Source organism: Anas acuta, chromosome 1, assembly GCF_963932015.1.
Source record: "Anas acuta chromosome 1, bAnaAcu1.1, whole genome shotgun sequence".
Classification (NCBI taxonomy): Eukaryota; Metazoa; Chordata; class Aves; order Anseriformes; family Anatidae; genus Anas; species Anas acuta.
Window position 1 is genome coordinate 21,166,529 of NC_088979.1, and position 19,813 is coordinate 21,186,341.

The following is a 19,813-nucleotide window of genomic DNA, read 5'->3' on the forward strand; positions in this document are numbered from 1 at the left end:
TTTAGTCAGATTTTCTGGCAAGAGTGCAGTTTGATAAAAATCAAAGTGAAACTCTTGTTTTTACAGCTATACAATCAATTTTGTCTTGTTTTATGATGACTATCTTCAGTCCAGGAATGTTGAGTAACCTATATGTTTAAAAATGCCCCAACCTACTTTTCTGAGGCTGATAAGTGACAGTGTCAAATTTTCAGAAAAAAATAAAGTAATTGACCTACTTCAGTGGAAAGAGCTGTGAACCAGGGCAGTGACATGAGGTGAAATGGCTGACTTGGTTATGGGATGAGCTCAGCCTCTACAGGAATACAAAACTCTTGTGTTTTAGTACTTGTTGCAGCCTGAGAATTTAGACCTTATGTTCATGAACCTAGCTCATTTCTTATTCTGTTTAAATAAGAGGCGGTTTTTAATGCTTTTATGTAAACTGTTATTTTTTTTTTTCTGATTATGCTAATTGATTATCTTTAATATTGAGATAGTTGTAGAGCTATAGCCTTCCTTGTCTTCCCCCATTCATCCACCATGTGAAACATCTGGGAATCCTGCCTCACCCAAAACCTTTTAGCTGAATGTTTGTCTGTTCTTGTTCTCTATAGAAGTGCACGCTGCCTGGGCTTCCCAATACCTTCACTTTCAAGAACTAAGCGGGCACTCTAAACTGCATGCTCACCATACCAAGGGTTATGTTTTTATTAGGTGGGAGAGTAGAGGGTTAGAATGGTGAGAAGATGTGTATAAAATTGTGTAGCACAAAGTCCCAATCCCTCAATTCTTAGATCAGTGGTTTAATCACAAGGAAGAATGTTCTTAAAAATTATCTACTTGGAATAATATGGCAAATATGATGTCACAGTTCACAAAGTAGGATGTTTTTTTGAGGCTGTAGCAAACTGGAGTAGTTAACCAGGCTTCGTGTAGTTTCAAGCTTATTATTTTGGTTTGAGAAGTTTCCTGTGCAGGAGACTTAGGCTTTAAAGTAATCATAAAATGACTTGGGTTGGAAGAGACAACTTAATCACCAAACTCCAACTGCCCTGCCATGTGTAGGGACATGTCCCGCCACACCAGGTTGCCCAAAGCCCCATCCAGCCTGGCCTTGAGCACCTCCAGGGATGGGGCATCCACAGCTTCTCTGGGCAGCCTGTGCCAGGGCCTCACCACCCTCTGAGGAAAGAATTTCTTCCTAATGTCTAGTCTAAATCTATCTTCTTTTAGTGTAAGACTGTCCCCCCTTGTCCTATCATTATCTACCTGAGTAAAGAACCCTTCTCCATTTAAGTCACCTTTATGAATTGAAAGGTTGCAACAAGGTCTCCTTGGGCTTTTTTTTTCCAGCTGAACATCCCCAGCATCCGAACATCTCTCAGCTGTGCTGTGCTCTGTCCTGCCTGCCTGTTGCCTTTAGAGCACGGCAGCCAGCTTTTACAAGTTAGAACAGCCTCCAGACTGATGGATCTGGGACAGAAAATTGCAGAACAATAACTAGCTGGCGTCTTTGTTTCCATTCTTTCGGTCTGCCTTGGAGGCATTTGGATTTCCTTGGGATTTTGTGGTTTCGTGTTAAAACAAATGCAGGCTGTTATCACAAAAGGTGATACTCTTAGTGTTGGATCTATTAGTAATATGGCTGCAGGATAAGTTCATTCATCTTGACCCAGTGGAAAATTAAGTGTTGTTAGTTTTCTGTCGTGTGAGCAAGCTGAATTGACCCATCCTTCAGTTGTGCTGTGGCTCTAAGTGCCTCACGGGAAGCTGTAGGTAAAACAGACAGATAAAGCAGATGTCCTGTGCCCCAGGTGGGTGAGAAGGGAGCCCAGGTGCCATTCAGTTGGTGGCCTTCGCTGAGTTGACCTCAGTGGAGGCTGCTGCACGGGTTGGTCCTCCTCACGCAACAGGCCTCCTGGGCACCAAGGAACATGGTGCTGCTTACCTCAGGCCTCTTCCCCTCTGCCAGTAGAAGAAGGACTTAAGGGCTTTTTCCAAAGTCATTCTGAGCTAGACCAAGGACTGTGAAGCAGCACACAGCCATTGGAGACACCCTGCAAGGCAGAAGTTGAAACCTAATGACTCCTTGATTCACCCTCTTAATCATCTTCCCCGAGTAAAGGACCAAGTGATTGTCCCAGTGGGTGGAAGAGATGCTGCACCTCACATTTCTTGTCTGAGTGCTGACAACGTGCGGCCCAGGCCTGCTTTTAGTAGATCATGTTCAGAGCAGGGACCCATGCTGCAGTGAGATGGCCTTTGCTGTGGTTTTGTGATATGCAATGGGGAACAATTTGTGGGTGCAGGTTCCTCACATTAAGTATGGGTGGCTGTCCTGTTCCTTCCGCATTAGCAGTAGAGGCACTCTCCTGCAAGACAAAATGCAGAAATTACTTAAGCAAGTACAGTCCTCATGTTAGAAGTACTGGTTTTCTTGGCAAGCCATCCATGTGGTGAGAAGCAGCGGGGTACTGAGGAATACAGGTGTTTAATGTGACTCCATTTGACCAGACTAACGACTCTTAAATGCTTTAATAGTAGTATGGTATATATACAAACAGCATTCTTGAAACATTTTGTATAAAGGGAGGATAGTAGTAGGTTTGGTTCTGTTCAAGTGGGGTGAAAATACTGAATAAATGAGAGAAATTGTAATCCTTAAGAATTGTAACAGTTCCTGTGAAGTGTAAAATCTGCTAGCTTGACAGTGCTGGTGTCATCAGGATTCTTCATCCACCTCCTTAGTTTCAGAGAACCTTCAGTAGCATCTCAGTAACTTCTAATAATTTGAATATTCTTGAACTTGAGATCCTAATAAATACTGACGTCTGTGTGATCATGTAAGACTCATTTCTTCTGGAAACTACAAAAGTTAAATCAGAGTTGTGCGTTTTCTCTCTTGACATTGTGTGTTGTCAGGCTTCTTTTTAGGACTCAAAAATTTAGGACTTGAAAAACGAAAAACAAAAGGACAAACTAAATCAACAATTTCACAGTTGTAAGTCTGAAGAACTGTAGTTTGAAAAATGTATTGTCAGCCTCATAATAAATTCAGAGTGCGCAGCATTATGACTTTTTCTGTTACATTGCCTTTGTAAACTTTCATTTGAACAATTTTGAAAGGAAAACAGCATGTTTTTTCAGTGGATGTTTTGTTCTTTTTTAGTACTGTGGAATATCTGACTTATGAGAGTATAAAATGAAAATTGTATTTACATTGAAAATAAGATCTGGAATCTAATGGATAGCAGCTAAGTCAATGTGGGATTTAACTTGTATAATAAATTTGCTTTTTAGAGTTGAAATTGAAAGTTTAAAGTACTTGAGTAAAGGTACACTTTTGATAGGAAACTAAGAATAACAATGAAAACTTTTAAAAAGATTTACTTAAGGAATGTAGAATTAGGTGATTCTTCTGGAGTTGTCATATTCTATTTCTTCAGACAAGCCAAGTGCACCTTCAGAATTAGCAAAGTTCAAGTTAGGCTTGTAAGGAGAAAAAATCTCTGTAGGGAGACAGTCTCATTCCAGTCTGTAAATATTAAGCCAAAATTATTTATGACTTCAGATTCATATGTACTTGTGATAGTATTGTCTGTTAGAATAGCTGCTCTTAGTGTTTTGTTGGTTTTTGTTTGTTTGTTTGTTTTGTTTAGAGAGAGTTCTTCTTTCTCTGTCTTTCTTCTTTTGCAGGCTATAAAGATTTTGTTTGTTTGTCTCCTGTCCTGCCGTAGCCAGGAGAATGGAGCCTGTAGGCTTGGGCTTTCTTTGCCCTGTTGTAGTTGGTATTCATCTTCCCTGAATTGGCTGGAATTGTGTGTAGTATTTCAGGTGATGTCTTAGTAAGCTTGTACTCATCTATCCTAGCAGCAGTTCCACTGTTTTTTATCTGTTGCAGAATGACAAAATCTTAGTGCTGTCCTGGTCTGCCTGCCTGTCTTTCTCAATGAATCATGGTCCGCTTTTTCTTCCATCCCCTTTTTTTTTTCTGTTTCTATCTTAAGTTGTGGCATGACTACAAATGTACAATCTGCTCGGTCAGTTAGTGGGACTGAGCCTTTTTGAGGCGTGAGATGATTGGATTTTCAATTTATGCCATCAAACTGGCAAGATGACACAATAGTGATTTTTGCTTAACTGAATGCTTCGATTGATATTGCATAGCTGCTTTATGTCCAGCCAGCTTTCTCATTGCTCTCTGCTTTAGGGGAAAAGTGTTGTGTAGCTCTTACAGGAAGGCAGTGAGTGCAAGGAGTGACCTTATCTAGCCTCATCTTGACCTGCCTCAAGTCCTGAGAAGGGCCTTGGGAGAAGCTGTACTTGTTTATTGAGGTAGACATGGCAGTATTGCAACACTGAGTAATTTACCACGCATAGTAGCAAGCATCACGAGTGGAGGTGGAATGGCATTTGCAGTAAAGCTAGAAATTCTCACTTAGGGAAAGAATGGTCTCCTGCCTCATGAGAGGTGTCTGTAGTAATGAAGAGTTGTGCTGCAAATGTGTGAGTGTCACCAGCTGAAGGAGACCTCCACATTCATGGAGACGTGTGCTGAGTTCAGCTCGTATTTGATGTGAAGGTAGTTACTGTAGTGTCCCTGAGCAAGAACAGGTTTGCAGTAATAGTGTGGTAGCTATTGATTATTTAATGATGTTCTGTCTTACCTGTGTTTGCCCTTCTCCATGAAGCAATTCAACAATTTCAGTGCTTCAGGGCACTTTTACTTGTCCCTCAGCTGCCCCATGGCTGTGGAATGAGTATTTCTGCATTTGAAAAGGGAGACACAGGAATCCTGTAGTGCAGGCCCAAGCCTTGGGCCTGTAGGGATGCTGGTTCCTTTCCATGTCTCGAGCAATATTTATGGAAACGAGGGAAAGCCTAGATGGGAGCAATGTGGGGTTTTGATGCTCAGGTCAAACCAGAGGTACCAGCAGCAGCTGCACTTCTTGAAGGTGAACTAGGTCTCCCTGCCTTAATTAAGGGAAACTTTTGTCGCTGTGGAAGTGATTTTGCATCATCATATGAAATGCAGGTTAAAAGTACAGTAATTTACTGAGGGCCAAGTGGACATTTTTTCTTTCTCCTTGTGTTCTGTAGAACTGAATTAGGGTAGAGAAGAAGGTACCAGAGTCACTAGGCCAAGAAGTGGCCTTTGTCCTTAGCAGGCACCACACTGCTGTTTCCTGCAGTCTGCTTGTTCTTCCGTGAGCTCTGTCAGCTGCTGGACACGAGGAGAGTCATCTGGTAGGAAACGCGCGTGGCGTATGGGCTGGAGAGGCCTGGTTTCGGAGGGTGAGGCTGCTAGAAGTGTTGCTTACAGTCCACGTGATGCTATCTGCATGAGCTCTTTCTGTCCTGCAGACAGCATTTGTTTTTATTGCTCTGCGTTGCCTCTGTCCTGGAGCGTTTCAGCCTTTCCAAGACAGTGACTCAGGGATCATCTGTCATCATTGCAGCAATTATTTCCTTATTCTGGTGGTTTTGCTGATGTGTATTAGCCATCCTCTTCACTGGGATGCGTGTGGCCATTTAGCTTTGACCAAACACTTAAAGCACTGGCCTGCAAAAGGAACCATCATATTATGTTTGGTTTGATGTGAGGAAAATGGGTTTTTAAAGTGGGAAATACCTGCCACACAGGGAACCAGGGAGTAGGGTGGACTTGAAATGGGATAGAAAAGGGTGAACGAGGGGAGGGTTACACTTATTTTTTGGAGCCATGACTCTGTCTTCCTCTTATTGAGAAGCAGTCTGTATCGGGGTATAAGGAATTGGAGTGCTGGTACAGGTGTGTCATCAGAGCACAGAAAATATGCTAAAATTTTGGTTTGGACACGTAGTTGCTGCACTGTCACAGAATGTTTGATGTAGATTTGAGCTAGCACTGTGAATTTATACTGAAGCAGTGGACTTGATGATCTTGGAGGTCTTTTTTAACCTAAACGATTCTATGATTTTATAACATCCCCTATGAAGAGGCTGGCTTCTACCTTTGGTCTCTGTTGCACTAAGTCTGGCTGAGATGGACTTAATTTCTTTCTATCAGCCTGTGTGGTGGTATCTTTTGGATTTGTGACTGAAATAGTGTTGATAACACACCAGGGTGTTGACTGCTGAGCAGCACTTGGATAGCATCAAGGCTTGCTTTCTTTCCTTTGCTCCAGGAGTGAGGAGGCTGAGGGTGGGCAAGAGGCTGGGAAGGGGACACAGCGGGGACGGCTGAGCCAGGCTGACCTCAGGGATATTTGATGCCTTGTAACATTGTGCTCAGCAGTAAAAAAAAATGAGGAACAAGGGATTTGAGAGAAGTAGCCATTGCTGGGAGACTGTGCACCTTACTTATGGGAGGTGGTGAGTGGTTGCTTTTGCTTTGCTCTTTTCATCATTCCTTTGCTTATTGAACTGCTTTTATCTTAACCCAAAAGTTTTCTCCCTTCTGCTCTTCCTCATTATTCCCCATTCTTCTGGGGCTTAGCTGCTAGTCGGGGTGCACCCACCACCAATGCCTCCCACCTGCAGTTAATAAAAAACTGCAAATAGCATTACTAATTTTTTTATACTTATCCATAGTAGGAATTACAGGTATTTACAGAATTCTACAATTATTCTTTAAGATCATGCCTTGAAATTCCTCTATATAACTTAAAAAATCTGAAGGTAGTAAGTTAAACATGCTGAAAGTATTGCCTTCTGTACTGAGCTCTGATGTTTCCTCATCTCCTCAATTCTCTCTCTATTTTGTCTCGTACTTGAGACAAATCTGTGTGGAGCTCAGTACTCTTCCTTGCTCAAGAAATACCACGCTGAATCCTCTGGTCAGTGAGTAGGAGTGGGAATCTGCCTCAGATGAAATGGAAAAGGAGGACACAACCATATGCAAACATCCATAGTTTTACTATCTCAGTAGCAACTAAAATGTTAGCATGTGTGACTAAGGTATCAGTGGAAAGGAACTCATTATCTTGTTCCATCAATGCAACGGGATAATTTTATATCTTATATTAGATTCAATCCCAACATACTAATTTTCTATTTTCTATTCAAATACTAGTTTGAATTGTCCTTGGTATCCACTCTTGAGAATAGTTTGCTGAGATACTTCTAAAGTTTTTTTTCTTTAGCAACCGTGTCAGTACAGTGAAATTGTGAGATGAAAGGAGAGCTCAAATATTCATTCAGTCTGCACTCAGCTCTTGTGCGATGCCCGTTGTGTTTTCCTTTTGGTGATGATTAAATCTACAGTTTCTGAAGCTGCTGAGCTGATTTAATGGCTCGCTGCTGCCAAAAAGTTCTCGCTCGGAGCTGTGTTGTGTCCCTCTGCTGCTGCCGGGTCTGCTGGTAGTACCGTGAGTCATTGCAGTGCAGGAGCTCAGCAGCAAATTATCACCCTTGTGTATCTGGGTTGGTTTTCTCCTGAAGTGCTGAGCTGTTCCACCGACAGTTCTGGCACTTCCAGAAGCTGGTGTACCTTGTGGGAGGGAGTTTGGACCTTCTTCGCTTGGTGGCGTTGACCTTTCAGAGCAGCTGGCTCTGTCTTGAGAAGCACATCTTCATTTAGCTGCCTGCATTGACACATTCTACATGAGTCATCCAATTGAGCCTTGAGTGACTGCATCCAAAATGCAGGCTTTCTGAGATAATTGGGAGCCAGGAGAAAATTGATGCCCCAAAATGGCTTTATCAGAGATTAGAGCCTGTAGGAAAGGGCAGATGCCACAGCTGGCTGTTTATGGAGTTGTCTTGATCCTGCATAACAGCAAGGTTTATTGAGCCTTAAACTTTTAGGAAATAAATGGGAAGTGAATGCCCTAAGGGGGTTATGACTTGCTTTCAGCTTTGGTTTTAAACTAATGACTGGGTCTGTCAAAAAATATATATAAATAAATGCTGTGTTTTGTATCTTACAAATTTCAACTTACCATATTTGTATTGTATAATATGTAGCAAATACTATTAAAGTATTCATCTTTCAGCTCTTCCACTGCTCTGGATGTGTGGATATAACTGTGGACTTTCTTTATTTTGCAGTTGCTGCGAGAGCTCAAGCATCCAAATGTCATTTCTCTGCAAAAAGTGTTTCTTTCTCATGCTGACAGGAAGGTGTGGCTTCTCTTTGACTACGCTGAGCATGACCTCTGGGTAAGGTGAATTATTTGTTGATAACAGACATAGTTTTATTTACAGAAAAGAGACAAGGTCAGGAAAGACAGTATAGTTTTTCACACAGAATGTTTTTTGGAAACTCTTTCAGTACCAAAGTAAAAGCAATGGAAAATGTTAGGCAAGCACACAACACGGTTAACCTGTGACCTCTTAGAGAAGATAAAATCTGCATTCAGCACTCAGTAGCTAAAAATCTAGTTAAATGCAGATATAACCCTTCACTACAGCTAAAATAAAGCATGTGGGGGAAAATGTAATTGGTTATGCAGGTGGATTGCCTTTGAAAAATTGCAAACGTATTGGCTGAATAGGGAAGTCTGGAACTTTGCTTACACTGCATGTCATCAGTGAATAAATGAAGTGAGTGTAATGCCACTGAATATAATTGAAATTTCATTCATGTGTTCCAGTGGAAAGAGCTTGTTATTCAACTCATTTTTTGAAATTCATGTATTTGTGAGGAAGGCTGTTCATTCCTAATTACAAGATACAGCTTTTAATTATAAACATGTTGGAGGCAAAATAAATTTGTTTTAAGATATGTACCCTTTTCCTCCGTTAGCTTCATATTTGTAACCTCAACATCCATCTAAAATGCTTAAAAAATTAAAGCAGCATTGTAAAGAATGCAAAATCCCATGTACCCTCTACTTTACTGAAAGAGAAGGGTGTTTGTGTTTATCAGAATTAAATTTGATACGCATTCTGAGCATTACTTTCAGTGGAACAAACAGTAGAATATTAACTTTGAAAGATACTAAGATGATTCAGATTAAATGGTACAACAGAGGCAATTTGAAATAAAATGGAGTTCTTGAAGTATGTGTTTGTGCAAGTCTCACACATTACGAATCATGAGTTGGTTTCTCCTATGCATGGAGGTTGGACAGACAGCTAAGGTGTATGAATCAAATTAAAACTAGTTCTTTTTGAAAATTGTATTACTTGAAGTTGGGATGAATTCAGGTATTGGATTTGAGTTAAATGTCTTGGATGTTCTTATTAGTTATATTGAGATTTTATTCCCAACATAAAATTGGAACGAAGTTACCACGCAGCTGAAATGTTGACATTTTCTAAAGGTTGATTTAGAAAAATAAATAAATTTTTGAGGAAGTGGTTTGGTTTTTCAAGTGCAGAAAAACCAAGCACGTTATTCTTTTCACTGCTCCCTCCCATATTTATATGTTAAGCTAGAGAAGCTTAGGAACATGTGAATTATTTTTTAATTCCAAAATATGCTGAAAGGCTCCGTGTGTTAGGATGATATGTCTAGTAGTGACCTGTCATTGTTGGCATTTTTAAAGTTCTGCATTGCTTCATACTTGGCCAAAATTGCCGTAGAAGCACTTTGGTTAATGAAATGCTGGCTTATGTATCAGTAATTTAGGAACAGCCCCCACTTCTCATCTTAGTTGGCTTGCACGCTTGTGTATAAATGTGGGAGCTTCGCAGCTGTACCTGTTCCTGGTTGTTCTCTGTACCTGGCTGAGAGTGATTAGGCAGCATGGTTGTGCTGTGTCAGTGCCTGGGAGAGCTGGCTGTGGGCTCAGTTCTCCAGTGCTGAGCACAGCTACTGCAGCAGCTCCCTAGCAAGGCTGGGGAAAGGGCCCAGTGTCTTAGAGCAGGAGTAAAAAGGAGGAGGAGGTTGAGTAGTCAGGTACCGAACCGACAGCTGGGACGTGAAACTCCTAGGAGTGTAGGAAATGGAGAGGCCCTTCCTCAGTAGGACGATGATGTGGTAGGATTTCAGTGTCATGTTTCCTTTGGACAAGGTGGACAGGGCGGTTTAAGTCATCACACAAGTGTAAACCATCACAAGAGCGTGAATGTGTGCAAAAGCTTCTTCTGGAAGTTCTCTCTCAGACAGAAACATGGAAATTGTTACCATTACTGACACACTTCTTGCTATGGCATAAGTGCTAGTGGCACTTGGGATTTGAGTGTTAGAGGAACACTCAAACATTTGAGTGTTAGAGGAAGTCCAAGAGTCTCTTGGACTCTTCCTTGTTACTACAAGACAATATTACTTGTGTATACAGTCAAAATTGTGAAAGTTTTTTTCTGTGGCTTGGATGCTGATGTTAAGATGGACAGGCTTGTAGCTTTGCTCTGTTGACAGCTTATCTTTGCTGTGATGCTAAAGGGGATGGTAAACGGAAGCCTAGATTCATTCCTTGTTTAATTTAAAACTCCTAACACAGTTTCCATGAATTCTTCTGGCATTAGAGATTCAACGTTACAGTGTCATGGCAGTAGGAGAAAACCCAGAAGTAAAATGATATAGGAGTTGGGTAATTCACTTTTAATTCTGTGCTGTGATATACAAGACGTCAGCCTCAAATGAATATATCCCCCAGAACCTCTAAACGCTTAGAGGTCAATGATCTGCAAGGGAATTTGCTTTGACAAGTTAATTTTTGAGAGATTCCCTTGGGATAGTGTTCATTTTACCTCATAGTATTAATTTTCTAGTACTTAATATACATGTTTCTAATTGGGAAAATGAGTGATGAACATTTGCAAAAGCTAAGACGTGTGTGTAAGGAACTGCTGGCAATATTTTTATGTAATGCTATAGTGTTCTTTTTTAAAAAAGCAAACATTTTCTTTATTTTGATTTCTTTTTCCCCTTTACAGCATATAATCAAGTTTCACAGGGCTTCTAAAGCAAACAAGAAACCAGTTCAGTTACCTCGGGGAATGGTGAAGTCACTGTTATATCAGATCCTGGATGGTATTCACTACCTGCATGCCAACTGGGTGTTGCACAGGGATTTGGTAAGTTGATCTGCAGTGGGTTTTAGCACTGGGATGACTGAGGGCAGGGATTATTATTATTTTTTTTAACCTCTGGGAAACCAAAACCTTTGTGCTAAGGGCAAGTGACCGTTGTTTTAGAAATAAAAGCACTGTTTTTACAGTGGTCAGCCAGCCCTGTCTAGGAGAGCAAGTTTTTAAAGCCTGCTATGATCAAATATGCTTAATGGAAGTGAAGTGTATCAGATGGCTGGTTTACTTTTTTGATTTTTTCTGAAACTATTTTTGAACGTGTTCATTTAAATATCAGGCATGTTGAAGTACAGAGTATGCCTCTGGTAGTATGACTGCAGGCCTGAGAAATAAATAGTGCATGCGTGTAGGTGTGAGAAGGGATGATTGGCTCCAAGAGCTGCTGAAATAAAAACTGAAAAAATAATGCCTGAAACAATCAGTTTTACTCTAAGAAGGTAACTTTTCAAGGCCATTGTGTTCTCATAGCATGTATAATCTAGCATAAAGACAGCCATGACAACTTCTGAAGGCTTCTGCAAATAAACTCATGTTTATCCTAACTGCAGTGTAAGCAAAAAAAATTGAACTTGAGCTACTGTTTCTTAACCAACAAATTCTGTTGAATGTTTAAAATTGGGAAATCTAACCAATTCCTAGATATTTGCCTCTGAAATATGCCCACAGCTTTTTTTTTGCATATGACAATGTTCTGTCATCTTAAAATCAGGTAGCTTTCTTGACCCAGTTGTTTACAGCTCTTACTCTGATAGCATTTTTTATCAATATAGTATACTATATACAACACTTCTAATTAATGAAATTTCATTAGTACATGAGAGTATCATTAGTCTGACCTGTCATTCCCTTAAGTCAGTATTACCAGTGCTGTTCTATGCTTGGTATAATAAATCTGTTTTCCTTACTGCTCTTTAAGAATCACTTTTTCTTTGAAATACCTTTAATAGCGTTCTTTGAAATGTAGTCAATGACTAGTTATTTGTCTTCTATTTTCATGCCTAATAAATGCTTTTACAGAGTGCCAGTCTCTGTTTAAACTGACGGTAAAACATTTGTCTTTGAAAAATAATAACACTTTTAGAACTGGAATAAAAGGAAGCTTTGTTTTATTGCAACAATTGTATGGATATTGCTTCTAACTTGCTCCTGGTTTTAGAAGTCGAACAAAAGACTCAGCACTAAGAAAAAGTCAAAAAGCTTGTGGTGGCTTTGTCATGACTTGAGAAATAGTGGAGCAAAATGTAAAATAGAAATACATAGTATGTGACTGCTTAGACACTTGGTTTTAAACCAGAATGTGATGTCTTACTCTAATTAGATGCCTGCAACCGTACTCTTCAGTATATTTTTGAGGCATACAGAAAACAAATGACCTGTCATCAAGAATCTGAATTTTCTGGTATTTTACTTCCTACAGCTTCAGAAAATTTATGAGCTTAAGCATTTAAAGTATGAGTATAATTGAGTGAAAAAACTAATGCATGTTAACTGGATGGCTCAGGAGATTGGTAATTTATTACAGAGCCTTTCACATCTAGGTCTGTAGCTGAAATAGTTTGTTGGCAACAGCCAAAAAAAAATTACCATCTCATTTTCTGACCTATGTGAAATGAGTTGGTGGTCTCAGTCCAGCAAGCAGCTTTTTTTTTACCAGCAAAAAACCACCATCACAATTGGCTATCTTCTGATAATCCGAGGAGAAAGCAAAAGCTTGAGGCAGAGACTGAGAGGTCATCCCGCTGGAAGCTTGTCAAGCCACGTTGGTGAGAAAGCATATCAAAGCTGTGCAGGGGCTGCATGTGCTGCCTTACTCAAGGAGACTGTGGGGGTTGTCAGTTCAAAAATGTTCAGTTTGAGCTCTTTAATTAGTGGAAAGTTTGCTGAATTTAGAAGGCACATATTCAGTGCAGCGGAAGAGACAGAATTGTACATCAGGTGCTTTCTTAATTTTTTTTCAGGGTTCCTGGGGATAGCTTGAGTAAGTTCTTAGTATTTTGTCTTAGCAAGACGGGCATCTTGGTGCACGGTTGAGTTTGCAAGCTGAGACTTCCCTACAATGTAAAGCAAATCCATTGCAAAGCAACCCAAGTTAATGCTTGTACTGAGGTGTGGATTTGTGTTCCGGGATATATGTACCATTAGACTTCAGGAATATTGCTGGTCTGTGTTAAATCACCAATTTCAACTCTGGACTGGGTGGCTGGATAGATTGTTATTGAAATGTTGTGTATTTTTATGTGAATACCTGCACACTGACATAGAGTTGCTCAAGTAACGTGCTTACTTTGTTTTCACGTGCTAGCTATGTGAGTGATGTTGTTTGGGGGCAAAAGGGAGCTAAAGAGTATACTTCAGCAGAAAAATCAGTTCTTTGATACATCTGTCTCTTAAGATAAGGAGTTTTTTTAAGGTTAAGAAAGCTCTTTTCTTGGAGAAGTAATTGGCCTCCACTGAAGTGCTACTTTGTAGTGTTTAAGATGCCTTAATGAAGCTAGCATTAGGGTAGGGAAAGTTTTGAAGGTTAAGATCTTTCTGATTCTTGTAGCCAGAAATAAAAGAAAGCTTAGAGAAACTCTTCTTGCCAGCACTAACGGGACAGGTAATGAAACTCAATGACCCCAGCAGCGCGTGGTGCCCTGCAGCGATGTGCTGAGGTGACCTGAAGAGGTTCCAGGGCTGCAGCTCTGTGTGGGCTGAAGCACGAGAAGCAGTGGAGTCATCAGCCCAGGGGTGAGTCTTCAGCAGGGGCCTCCTTTTCTTCTCCAGTTTCCCTCTGTCACTTAACCAGGACCCTGGCCCCACAAATGCTTGGTCACACAGAGCATTACGTATGTGATGAGCTCCCCTGCACGCTGGGGGAAGCTCGTGCGATGTAGTACATGGAGGGTTGGACATGATAAAGGCAAATAAAGGAGAAGAGAAGGTAAGGGTTGCCTTCCCCCTCCTGCTGCTCTGTGGGAAGCTTTTATCTGTCAGGCTCTCCCCTATTGAAAGTAATATAGATAACTTTTGAGTCCTGGATGGCTTTTTGAAGATATGCTACCCGCCTGGGTGTTTCCCTCACATCCCAGACGTGTCACTGTGATGCTGAGACGCATAACTCAACAAAATTTACATCTGGAAGCAGCCAGAACAGAGCTCAGACCTCTCCAGCTCCCTCATTATTTACTGCTTTCTGCTTGCTGACTTCCTAGTGTTTTGTCCTGTCCTTGAATCCTGTGTGGATGGAGTCAGAAAAAAAAAAAAATCCACGTTCCCTGACCAGCAGGCCTTCTTCCTGCAGCACGGGGGAATTTCCCAAGTGCAACAGCTGCTGATATTTATTTGTTTCCTTTAAGTTGTTAGCACAATGCAGCTAATTGTAATGTTTCAGGTGCATTAAATCTCACTTTATGTGCTCTTAAACCAATCAGGAAAGAAAAAAAGCAGGAGTTAGAAAAGCAGAGCACAGATAAATTCGAGGCTCCAAAAGGAAAGGTAATGATGGCACAAATAAAAGGCACACTAATCTCTGTCTGCACTGCTTGTTTATGAAGTGCTACCTTTGTGATAACAAGGTACTAATGCAAAGTGAAGGAGCAGAGTAGCTAAACAGTTCTCTGCCGTGGCTTAATTAGGTGGGCAGCTATGGCTTTATCATCATAGCTTTAATTAATGGGCACTGCAGGGCCTGTGTGGTGAGATGGTGGGGCAGGCAGGGCTCTGTCCTGTGGGGCAGAGGAAGGGGCTGTGTGCTCTCCTCTGCTGGTGCTGCACTCAGGACACTGAGTCTTAAAGCATTTAAATATGACTTTTGACAATAAAAGGACTCTGCTGATATTCACAACTCACCTGGTATTCAATATCTGGAGAGCATTTTTCCACAGAGCCCTCCTTGGCAGGTGGAAAAGCCTCGGCAGAAACAGTGAGCCGGTGCAAAGACAAACTCCCCATCCTTGGACCTTTATAAGAAAAGCAGGATTTTTAGGGTCTTGCTTTAGCAAGAGGCTTTGGCCATTTGAGTGCACGGCAGATAAAAGGCAGAGGCTGGGATCTGAGCTGAACCGGCCTCCGTGCTGGCATTATGGTGCCGAGCCAATCAATCTCCATTAGGGTTCACAGCCTCTTTGATCAATCTCATCTTTAAAAATCTTTCTTTTGTTGTGCATTGCAAGGTGATTACTGTATAACGTGGACTCATCTCAGATCAGTTTTGGTGCATGGCTGGGATTTCTGGGTGCTTGCACATCTCCCCTTCCAAAGAAGGGGAACAGTGAGCTGTCAACCTGCCTGTTCAGAGCCCAGCTCTGCCCCAAAATATCTCTGAGGTCTGCAGGGGTGTCCCTGAGCATGGCCTGTGCCCTTCTGCCCCTTGTAAGTGCTCGGGGTTAGGTGGCACCACGTCTACGTGCCTTGTGGTGCTTTCATTTGCTCTGGCCAGAAAAAGACCACCTCAAAGCTGTGGTCTTTCCTGTGAGATGACGAATCCACATTGAGTAGACACCAAAAGCCATTGCCCCCCAGCCTTCGCTCTGTCTTGTGATGGCCAAGCTGGGGCACTCCTTGATTTACTGGGTGTTTTGGCACAGTCCCACCTTGCACCAGAACATAAAGAAAATTTTTATTAGCTCCTTCCCTTTCCACATCAGTCAGAAAGCAATGATAGAGGGTCAAGGGAAGATGAGGGTCAGTGCAAGGGGCTCCCCATTGTTGAAGGGGCTGGGACACCTTTACCTGGTGTGGGACCTGCAGCTACCACCTATAAAAATAGTTACAGACTGGGCTGGACCTATGTCTCCTGTCAGGAATAAATGTCCCAGGAGAGGAAGGGGTGACATTGTGAGGTGTTGGGACTAGAGGGAATGGCCTCAAGTTGTGCCAGGGGAGGTTCAGGTTGGCAATGAGGAGACATTTCTGCTCAGAAAGAGCAGTCTGGGACGGGTTGCCCAGGGAGGTGGTGGAGTCACCGTCCCTGGGGGTGTTCAAGGAGAGGTTGGACGTGGTGCTTGGGGACATGGGTTAGTGGGTGACAGTGGTGGTAGGGGGATGGTTGGACCAGGTGATCTTGGAGGGCTTTTCCAAACTGAACCTTTCTTTGATTCTGTGTTACACTGATTAGAGGCTAGAGCCTGAGCTGGAAAACATTATGTGGGACAAGGTAGGTAAGGCTGCAGTTTGCAAGGTCCTGCAGTTTTGCCACCTAACCCATAAATATGGCCTAAAAGAAACTGGAGAGGGACTCTATCAGGGAGTGTAGCCATGGAACAAGGAATAATGGCTTTGACCAAATGGAGGGGAGATTTAGATTAGATGTGATGTGAGGAAGAAATTCTTCAGTCAGAGCACAAAGTGCATGTGGGAAATAGGGCTAAAGATGCACCTTGCTTCTGTTCTTTTTTGTAAAGAATAGAATGAAATTACCTAAGAAACAGTGTTAAAAATATACTAAGGGCACAGGATGGGAGGTGCAGGGCAGTCCCTGTGGCCGAGGGGCAGCCTTTCTCTCTGGTAAAGCCCACAGAAAAGGGGCCCTCAGCCCCCCAACCCTCCTCCTCCTCCACCTGAGGGCATTGTCCAGGCCGCTCCCAACACAGCCGCCTTTGGGCCACTTGTGTTGGGCACCACAGAGGCTGGCTCAGGGCACAGTGGCCACCACTGCCCCGCCTTTGCTTCAGGCCCTATAAAACAGGACCCCTGCAGCTGGCCCACCGCTTGCTGAGCTTCTGGGCACTCTGACAGCCATACTGTGTGGCAGGAAGGAGAGCTGACAGGGGCCTGGGCCTAACCAGTGGCGCAGTGGTGGTGTGGGGAGAAGAAAGGAGCATGCCCATAATCCGGAACACAGCGTGGGACCCAGCCATGGCTGTAAAACGGATGGCAGCATCGAACCCATGCGTGAAAATCAACCACCATTTTCTTCTCTAGTCCCAGTTTGTCTTTTACGAAGCAAACACATGCAAACCTTAGAAGAAACAGCAAAAAAAGTGAAGTTACTGCTCTTTCACCATTTATATGAAAGCCAATCCACCAGTTCTATCAGCGAGGGCTATGTTGATTATATTATCTTTGAATAGTGCTATGCTCAAGTAGTTAGCTGTTTTCATGCCTTTGAAACACACCCGTAAAATTTCTCAACCAATGAATGTCATTCCTTTTAAAGTTTCTTATTTGACTTGCATATTCTTCAGCTTTTTTTAATTCCATGACTGTGAGCAATTGGAAGCAGATTGTTTATTCATGCTCTGTCTGTAGCAGGAAGGAAATAAGAACACTTCATGTAATTGCCCCAAAGTGCATCAATTATGGTTTTAATAATATTGTGAGTTTAGTTATCAAGAATGCTTGAAACACTGCGTTTTGCTGACGGCGTTTCCTAGTCTTTGTTCTGTTTCATTATATCCAGCTATTGGACTTCTTCCTGTACTCGACGAGATTATTCCACACTAAAAATAAGCAGAAAACTGGCCATAGATCTGTTTTCACCAATCTGCATCCTCAGCAGCATGAGGGAAGAGAAGGGTGGTCTTTGTAGTGTGCTTGGAAGACTTCTTCAAGTGCTGGGCTCAGAATAGAGGTCCCTTTACACGTCACAGCAACTATTATGCTGTGCCTGTTGACTCTGAGAAGTGCATCACAATTTTTTAAGGCATGGTAGGTCTGTCCAAACAGGATTTCAGCCAAGAGACGAGCACTCCTCCATCGGTTTTGTGTGGTGGCAGTAGGATTATGTTGGGAATTAAGTTGATTTTGCACTGGAAGTACTTGATGTGCTCACCTGGTGCAGCAGTGCTTAAAAAAATGCAAAAAAAAAAAAATAAAAGAACAACCAAAAGCAGGAAATTCTAGCTCTAGCACAGCGTCTTTAATGCGTTCCTAGCGTGCTGCTCAGCTCAACTGCTGTGGTGGGATGAAAGTTGTTTTTTAATAAGCTTTCAGGTGGACAAACTTCTAATACGGTGCTGGTTGGAAACCAGCTGCCCGAGAGCTGGACTCTTCCCAAGAACACCTGCTGCCAGCTTTGGGATTGGCAGGAATATTCAAGATGTGCTCTCAGTAAAAGTGAGGAGAAGCCACTGTCAGGGTGTTTTTGTTTTTTTTTTGTAGGCAACACCTTAGTCCCTTTCCAGGCTCTGGCTGTGAATCACTTATTTCACTTTGCCTAAGGCAGACACTTACACAGAACTTTTACTGTGCCAATTTACCAGTTTCCACATTAGAGCCCTTGAATCAAAGGATGTCTCCCTCATCAGTATTCAAGTGCTGCTTCAGAAATACAGGAATGCCCTTCAGTCTTGCTCTGGTGCTCCCAGAACTGTGGTCATTTGCACAAAAAACATAAAAATAAATATGGAAACCATGCCCGTTACTAGAAAGAAGTTAACAGCTTTTACAGGCAGGGTGGTCTTTGACCCTCTTTAAATGTATAACCAGATAATGGGCATTATTTTCTAAATGGCATTTTAATGACTTACTGGCGACTTGCTTTAGGGGGGAGAAGGGGAACAATCATAGCTCTGGTGTCAGCTGTTGCCTTTTCGAAGGTTTTCAATTCTGAGCTGTACTTTTCATTACCTGTGTGTGTTCCTGAGGTGGAAAAAGAACCATGTGTCTAGCAGAACTTTTTTTGTTGCTTTGGTTATAATAACTTAGGCTTTGCTGTGAATTGTAATTTACTATAATTCTAGATATTCTGTAGTTAAAATAGTGTTATCTCATCTTTCTTACTGCTTTTATTTACAGCGGTCATAACTATTTCCTTGCCTACCTTTCTGAGCTTTTTTTGGCTCAGGTTAAAACTTCAAAAAATTGACTGAAAGTGTGGAAGTTATCAGAGAAGACTTCAGAAATAAGCATTCCATGCTCATGTCACTGACTTTGTGCAAAGAAAAGCACCGTGGTGATCTTTCCCTTTTTTACAGACCAGCTCTGCTAATTAAAATCCATTTAGCTTGCTTTCTTCTTGGGCATTGTTGTGGCCAGTGGCGTGTTAGGTCAACCTCTTCATTTAGTAATTGCTGTCAGCTATGTACAGGTTCAGATTTGAAGATAGAAACACACGGTACTGCTGCAGTGCTACCAGCCTGCCGGTCAGAAAAGTAAAAGGCAGACTTCTCAGGTCCTTCAGTTCACCACAGAAAAGCTTACAGACATATATAAAATCATTAGCTTCATATAATCAAGTCGTGGCAAGGCCAATCTTTGAAAGGTCACAGCAATCAGGGGAGGTTTCCTGAGGGTGGAAAAAAGCAAATGTCACTCCAATCTTCAAGAAGGGCTAAAAGGAAGAACTGGGAAACAATACGCCAGTGGCTCTCACCTTGATGCCTGGGAAGGTGATAGATCAAATCCTCTTTGAAGCCGTTTTGAAACATAATGAAAGACCTGATGGTGATTGGGAGTGGTCTTCATGGATTTATGAAGGTGAAATCATGCTTAGCCAACCTGAAAGATTTCTGTGACAAAATGCCTGATGAATGGGGAAAGAGCGGTGGATGTTGTTTATCTCATCTTTAGTAAGGCTTTCAACGCTGCATCCCATAACATCCTTGTAGACAAGCTTAGTGAAGTACAGACCAGGGAATTGGAACAGTGAAGTGAATTGGAAACTGGTTGAGCTGATGGGCTTAGAGGGTTGTGATCGGTGTCACAAAGCTGAGCTGGACACCACCTGCTAGTGGAGAATCCCAAGGCTCCGCACTGTTCCACGTCTTCATTAATGACTTGGATGATTAGGTCAGAGTGCACCTGCAACCAGCTTGTAGAAGATTTCCAGAGGTCCCCTCCAACCTCAGGTATTCTGTCAACGTGTTACATCTTCACTGATCTGCTTTGAAAAGTTTAGTTATTGCTTTTTCACATTCTGAAGTCTAGCTCGTGATAAATCAATAGAAGA

The 19,813-nt window shown here is 42.0% G+C and overlaps 1 protein-coding gene across 4 annotated transcripts in view; it reads left to right on the forward strand.

The window, feature by feature from the left end:
- The window catches only part of CDK8 (cyclin dependent kinase 8), a 72,297-nt gene that overhangs the window by 19,165 nt on the left and 33,319 nt on the right, over positions 1 to 19,813 (forward strand). For all 4 annotated transcript variants that reach the window (XM_068672030.1, XM_068672022.1, XM_068672041.1 and 1 more), the window contains 2 exons: positions 8,014 to 8,124; positions 10,789 to 10,929. In XM_068672030.1, coding sequence (XP_068528131.1) covers positions 8,014 to 8,124; positions 10,789 to 10,929 — 252 coding nt within the window. The remainder of the gene's footprint in view (positions 1 to 8,013; positions 8,125 to 10,788; positions 10,930 to 19,813) is intronic.